Source organism: Lygodium microphyllum, chromosome 30 (genome assembly GCF_053477565.2).
Source record: "Lygodium microphyllum isolate KBCC chromosome 30, Lygodium_microphyllum_v1.1.10, whole genome shotgun sequence".
NCBI classification, from domain to species: Eukaryota; Viridiplantae; Streptophyta; class Polypodiopsida; order Schizaeales; family Lygodiaceae; genus Lygodium; species Lygodium microphyllum.
The window spans coordinates 95,771,341-95,779,193 of NC_141164.1; the positions used below are offsets into that span (position 1 = coordinate 95,771,341).

Below are 7,853 nucleotides of genomic sequence, written 5' to 3' on the forward strand. Positions count from 1 at the left end.
CCAACATGGACATCTCGCAGCAAACTGTCATTCAAAGAAGCCACCAGCTCATATCAACTATCTTGGAGCCATGGACGAAGACGAACATGAGGATATGCCTGATTTCACTGAAGATGAGGACGACACTACTACTACTTCCGATACTTTACCAGGTATGCCTACTCCACATTCATTATTGACTATGAAATGTTTGGTGCATGGAAAGGAAAAGACTATTTTGCATGATGACGGTAGTACTCATGATTTTATTTCAGCAAAATTGGTAAAAGAATTGAAATTACAGACTGTACCTACGCATTATCGCATAAAAGCTGCATTTTTAGGCACTAGGTATGATGGTACACAAGAAGTGCAAGACTTAGAGATTCAAATTGGTTCATACACTGAAATAAGAAATTTCTTAGTTGTTCCATTACAGTCGAGTGACATTATTTTAGGAATGCCTTGGCGACACCAACATAACCCAGATATAGATTACCACACACACAATGAAGATTAATTTTCAAGGAAAATCTATTACATTATATGGTATGCATGCATCTAATGTCTTTCCACTGCTTTCGCATACTCAAGCTAAACGTGCATTACGCAAGAGTAGTAAATCCTATCTTATTTGGGTAAATGAATTGCAAGTAAAGCAAAATCATATGCACCCTAGGCATAAGGAATTTCTTGCATATTTTAGGGACTGTTTTGCAGAAGACCTACCACCAGGTTTACCTCCTTCACGTCCAAAAGACCATAAGATAGATTTGATCCCTGGCACACAACCACCTTGCAAAGCACCATATAGGCACAACCAGATAGAGCAAAAAGAAATCCAGAGTCAAGTTGAGGAATTACTAAATAGATGTTTGATTAGACCTAGCAGTTCTCCATTCGGTGCACTTGTATTGTTAGTCAAGAAAAAGAATAATACCTATCGTATGTGTATTGACTACCGAGCTTTAAATAAGATCACTGTAAAGAATAGGTATCCTATTCCTAGAGTTGATGACCTTATGGACAAACTGCAAGGATATTCTATATTTAGTAAAATTGACCTTAAGTCTGGTTATCATCAGGTGAGGCTAGATAAATCTGACATATTCAAGACTGCATTTAGAACACAGTTTGGTCATTACGAAATTTTAGTCATGCCATTCGGATTGACTAATGCACCAGCTACCTTTAGTAGAATGATGAACTATATCTTTTTGAAATATCAGTATTGTGTAATTGTTTTCTTTGATGATATTTTGGTGTTTAGTCAAAATGAGAAAGAACATTATGAGCATTTGTCATTAGTTTTTCAGTTATTGAAAGAAAATCAACTGTATGCAAATCCTGAAAAGAGTGAATTCTTTAAGACAGAAATTGAGTATTTAGGTCATATTGTATCATCTGATGGAATTAAAGTTGATCCTAAGAAAATTGATGCAATATTGAATTGGCTTGTTCCTAAAAACGTGCATGAGTTACGGTCATTTCTTGGTCTTGCTAGTTTCTATAGGAAGTTTGTACGTAATTTTTCATTATTTGCTTTACCATTAACCAAACTCCTGAAGAAAGGAATTGTTTATCAATAGACCGAAAATCAACAGAAATCCTTTGACTTACTGAAACATGCATTAACCAATGCCCCTGTTCTACAGTTGCCTGACTTTAATAGACCATTCTTTCTAGTAGTGACCGATGCTAGTGGATCAGGAATAGGAGCTGTAGTTATGCAAGACAACCATCCTATAGCATATTCTAGTTGTAAGCTGAAACCCTCTGAGCTGAAATATTCCACATATGACAAAGAACTATTAGCAGTTGTACAAGCATTAAGACAGTGGAAACACTACTTAATGGGTTCAGAATTTATGATAAAGACCGATCAGCAAAGTATTAGACATTTACTTAGCCAATCCCAAATCTCTGACCGTCATATCAAATTGGCTTCCTTTATTCAAAGTTTTCATCCTATCATTCAATACCAACCTGGAAAAGAAAATGTAGTGGCTGATGCATTGAGTAGAAGACCTGTCATTCATAATATTTCTGTCATATCTTTTGATTCTTTGATTGCTATGAAAGATACATATCACCAGGATAGTACTTTTCATTCTGATTGGAATAAATTAGTTCAAAATAATTTCATTCCTATTGATTCATTGTCATATAATGATGGATTTATGTTTTATGAAAAGAGACTGTGTGTTACAATTCCGTTCCGATCTTTTGTTTTAAATGAAATTCATTGTCCCCCATACCAAGGTCATAGAGGTATCATATCTACATTACGTATGTTAATTGAAGATTTTTATTGGCCGCATATGGATGCTGATGTATCTAACTTCGTTTCTGAATGTTTGATTTGTCAAAGAGTTAAGAGACATCATGGTAAACAATATGGATTACTTATGCCTTTGTCTATTCCATCTAAACCTTGGGAACAAATTTCTATGGATTTCATTACTGGTTTACCAAATACTAAATCTAACCATGATATGATTTGGATAGTTGTAGATAGATTTAGTAAACAAGCATATTTCATTCCATGTAAGAAAACTTTAACAGCATCACAAGCAGCACAATTGTTTTTGAAAACTGTTTTTACTAACCATGGATTGCCAAAAGTTATCATTTCAGATCGTGATTCTAGATTTTGTAACAATTTTTGGATTACTCTGTTTGCTAACCTAGGCACAAAGATTGATTTTTCATCTGTATTTCATCCAGAAACTAATGGACAAATAGAAGCCATAAACAGCACCATTCTAGATCTTTTACGTGCATATACTATTTCTAAACCTTAGACATGGGACACTCATTTGCATTTATTACAGTTTGCATATAACAATACACCGTACACATCTACAAAGAAAGCACCGTTTGAAGTTATTTATGGATATAGATTATCTACACCTGTTGCATCTTTGTCTAATAGAATTCAGAGTGCTGATGATATTGCTAGTATGCATAACAGTATTTTTGATGAGGTTAAAGATATGATTGCTAAAGCCCAGCAATTATATACCAAACAAGCCAACAAGAAAAGACAAGCTATGAATTTCAAAGTTGATGATTATGTTTGGTTGAGAATAGAAAAACGTAGACTGCAAAGTGTAGATAGACATCCAGTTGTCAAACTAGCTCCTAGATTCTATGGACCATTTAGAATCATTCATAAAATTAATGACAATACATTCAAGTTAGAATTACCATCTCATTGGAAAATTCACAATACATTTCACATTAGTTTATTGAGACCATTTAGAGGCCAATTACCTGTCCACCCTGTTTATGAAAACCCACCTTTATTAGAGGAAGAGACTGAAATACTTGAACCAGAAGCTATCATAGACACTGACTTTATGACTACTAGAACTGGCCGAAGGTATTCTAGGTATCTAGTTAAATTTAAGAACCATCCTGTAGAGGAAGCACAATGGATGCACGCTAGAGACTTAAATGCTTTCCCCACTCTGTTAGCTCCACATTGAGCTAATAGCAATTGAGGTCAATTGCTATCCCACCCCGGGGGTATGATGCCAGGAGGCATATTTCACGGTGGATTCCGTGCCACGGTGGATTCCGTGAGGTTTTACGGTGGATTCCGTAAACTTTGATGACCGGGGCTCATACACAAAGAGGATTCTTTGTGCGAGAAGTTGATGGGGATGCCTGTCCTTTTCGGGCGTTTCATTAATTTAGTGTGTACATGGGTGATTCCATAGCGGGTGATTCCGCAAAATACATATTAAATTAATAAACCTTTATGAGTTTAGAGTGCGCACTCGTAATAAATTAAGGTTAGGATTTATTTCTAACCAGTTGATTTATTTATGTAGCTGAAGACTGCTAGGTATTCACTTTTGTCGGTTTAATTGTATTATTTTACTAACGATTGTGAATGCTTCAGTTGATGTGTAGAGATAACAGCAGTGGCGGAGGAAAGCATTGGAGTCTAGCGAGTATTCGACCTATGGATTATATTTTGATAGGCGCCACGCCTATATTTTGTCATGTCTATTGAGGCATCGATTATTTATTATTATTTTGTATGCGTCCATGTACACGGTTATGTTATTTTTATTTGGACATTATATTGGGCGTGCCAGACTCTTTGGGCACCGTCCATTAGCTTTATTCCTATTTTTGTAAAAGCAAACTCAAAAGCTAAAAGCTTGATATATTTTTATAAATTGGGCTATTATTGAGCATGAAGAAGAAATATACATAAAATACATGCTTTGTGAAGCGCTCACACAAGGCATGGGGGGAGATTGAACCCAATTGGTCTCTTGCTCTTGTCATTCATGCTTTTTACATTGTAATTTGTGCAAAAAGGTAGAGTTCATTGTTCTTGGGGACCTTCTGGGATTCACTACGTGAGCATACAACCACCGATCTGCGCACCATAGCCTAACATGGCTTTCTATGCAATAGGCATAGCATGGCATACACTTAGCTTACATCTATGTTTCACATAGGCTTAGTGAAGCCTAGCCTAGCCCGTAGCCTAGCCTAGCCAAGTGTAGCCTCAAAGATGATGTGGTAAGTAGCTGATGATATGGTAGATAGTCGATGATGAAGCACATCCTATGGTTTGTAAGTCAAGTCTTGCTTGGAATATTCTAGACTCCACCTATCCTTGACATATTCTTGGATTTGGCTTAGCAAAGCCTAACTTAGCTTACACTTAGCGTTCACTTAGTGCGTGCTCATAGTTAGCATGGACACATCTAACTCCTACATGTAACATATGGTCTCTTACTCTCCATCTCTCTCTCTCTCTCTCTCTCTCTCTCTCCTATGCTCTCTCTCATAATGTAATATTTTATATACATGTAAAGTTACTTATTTTGTACTTATAGTTATCATGCATTCATTATAATCAATAAGATTAGTAAAAACCCCTTAAAATCATGCCTAAGAAATGGAAAATACATGTCTAGCACATTTAACAACTCATCAACAATCTCTTTAACCTAACAAAAATGAAAAGTTTGCCTTGTAAGCTTTAATAGAAGATCTGCCCTCTTTTTTAACTACAACTCCTCTTGAAAGCGCGCGCGCGCACACACACACACACACACACACACACTCTTTTCTTCTTCTTGTTCTAGTTCTTCCGGTTGTTGTTGTTCTCCTCCTCCTCCTCCTCTTGTGTATGTGTGTGTGTGTGTGTTCCCCCCCCCCCCCCCCCCCAAATGTGACACTTTTCCTTAATTTTTACTTTTCGTTCAATAACAGAAAAGTTGAAAATAGTGGGATGTTGGTTCTAAAATGGAAACACATGCCAATATGCATTTATAATCACGATATATTTGTCACTTTTTTGTGTTTAAATTCGCATTTATATTATCATTTTTGTCAATCTATGAGTCCCACATATATACACATGAGTTTTCAAAAATAAATGTGCACGCAGGCATGTCAAGGCATCTACATCTCTCCTTCCATTTTGTTGTAGTGTTATACACTTGGGTGAGAGATGTCTAACCCTTGTCTCATGGTGTAGATATGCACTTTTTGAACATATATGTGAACATGGGCACAACACCTTCACATAATAAAAGAGTATACCTTGTAAAAAAGTGAAAAGTAATAAACATATGATTTTCTTTATTCAATGTAGACACCCTATCCAAAAAGTGGGTGGAAAGTCTACCGATTCAATAGGAACACAACATGTCTTTTCCAATATGTAAAAAAGTGTGGATGACCAATCCCTATTTGATTCATTAGCGACTTGCAAAGTGAGCATCCATCACGCCCTTTTCTTATACACCTAGCTTGACTACAAGAGCAAGGTGTTGAGAGGTTTGTATATGCATGCGATGTAGGGAATCATGCCACTGAGCTGGCATGGTAAGCTTTTGCTTTCCTCCACAGAGCTCCAAGCTTTGGGACGTCGCCTTTGATGGTTGAGCTCAAGCACCAAGGTCCTACCATCGATCATGGGGTTGCATTAGTGAGCACCAAGATGCACAAGCTTATCGACTTAAACCTGGATACGCTAGCACGCATGAGGTTTCTTGGAGCGTTTGTTTTCAATATCCTTTTCCAGGATACTAAAGCATTTATCCAAAACATTCCAAAAAGGATAGTACGAGGGTTGGATTTGAAAGATGCGTGCTTTATACGCAGAGGAACAGTGCAAATTATATATTACAGTCCGATTATAGAATATGTACAGTGTTCATCGGCGGGCTAGGTAGCAACGGATATAATTGCAGTCCTTTGATCCTGCGTAAAATTATGATTCATGACTGGACAGCAAAAAATTAAGGGTAACAAATGGTTGTGCTATAGGTCACATGACGATTGAGCTGCTTATCATCAATTACTCTTGTACTAATTCGCGCCTGATTCTGGCAAAGTGAGAAGCGATGAAGTGACTGAATCGCCGGTTGGCCTCGTCATCGCTAAGACCGTCGATACTGCAACCATTGGGGAGTACAGCAGCCTCCTCTACACCCGGGGGATCAACCATCCCCACGGTCGCCGCGGCGCAGGAATATTCTTTGGCAGCCGCCACAAGTTCACAGGCAGCTGCCTCCGCAGGGGCAGCAGTGGCGGCGGCGGCCACCTGGCGCTGCTCATCCGATGTTTCATCTCCATCTTTATCTGGATCAGTAGCATCGACAATATTCGGCTCTAATAACAGCGTTGAATGATCGCCATTATCGGCCTCATCCTCACCGGCGGCGCAGGATGCCGAGTGCGCCTCATAAGGCCATGGGTTACCATCACGATGAGAACTGCAGCAGTCATCAGACAAGAAATCATCCACTGCGAATGAGGTCGGAAGATCATCAGCAGCGTGTATCCGGAGATTGGGACTGAAATGCCGATTGCTGCAGTCATTAGCGAGGATTAAGATGAGGGACAGGATGATGAGGTTGGCGATGAAGAAGGCGGCCAAATTATAGCATTGATGGATACGGGAGGTGATATGATCGATCAGCTCGAGGGTATTGTTGAGGCTGATGGTGATTGCATTGATGGAGAAGGGATGGTAGGAAGTGATTAGAGAAGCGGGTCGAGAAGAAGGCGGCACAGACTTATGGGCAGAATGAGAAGAAAAAGAACAATTAGGAGAGCGGCGCAAGGACTGGAGTTCAAGAGATGGATGGATGAGATCGGCCAAGGTGCTGAATATTGGGAGCACACGGATGCTGTGCACAGGGTGACCGCGGAGTGCAAGCAGCCCTAATGATGCAACCAAAATGAAGACCACAATCAGCCAACGATCCCTAGTAGCTACGAGCAGGCCTGCGGCCATCAATGGAAATTTGAGAGAGAGAGAGAGAGAGAGAGAGAGAGAGAGAGAGTATGTGCGTTTTTTGGCCTAGTCTAACCCTTAATCGTTCCCGTTCTTATATATTAACACGCCCTCTCTCACACTCTCTCTCTCACATCCCGCTCTATTTTCAAAACTTTGGTTCCTTCTTGACCCTTCTTTCACCGACTTCTTTTTGACCCCCCGCTCTCGTTCGTCCCACTAAAAGGAAGGGTTTCTTATTATTACTCTCCAAATCTCTTTGCAAAAGTATTAGAAACATTACTTGCAAGGCAACATTTTTACACACCAGTCACACGCGCACAGTCACTAATACCAACGTAATCACACTTTTGATTCTCTCTCTCTCTCTCTCTCTAATCCAACATTGATCTCGATCACAACACACCTTATTCATGTAAAACCAGTGTTCCTATGTTCCTACAAGAAACAATAAGAAAATAAAACAAAGGATGTATCCAGTTTGCATAAGCCATGTGATGGGTGGACACTATCACCTCACTTATGTGTCTACAAAGTAGCATGTTGTTTCTTATACCATTGACACACACTATCTTGGAGGCTACTCATAATAAAT

General features: G+C 39.0%; 1 protein-coding gene across 1 annotated transcript; it reads right to left on the reverse strand.

Annotated features, from left to right (window-relative positions):
* Positions 1-5,830: 5,830 nt before the first annotated feature.
* LOC148010146 (uncharacterized) lies at positions 5,831-7,258 on the reverse strand. Its single transcript, XM_087672882.1, has one exon. The coding sequence runs from the start codon at positions 7,256-7,258 to the stop codon at positions 6,317-6,319; it is 942 nt and encodes a 313-aa protein (XP_087529008.1). The 3' UTR covers positions 5,831-6,316.
* Positions 7,259-7,853: the final 595 nt, after the last annotated feature.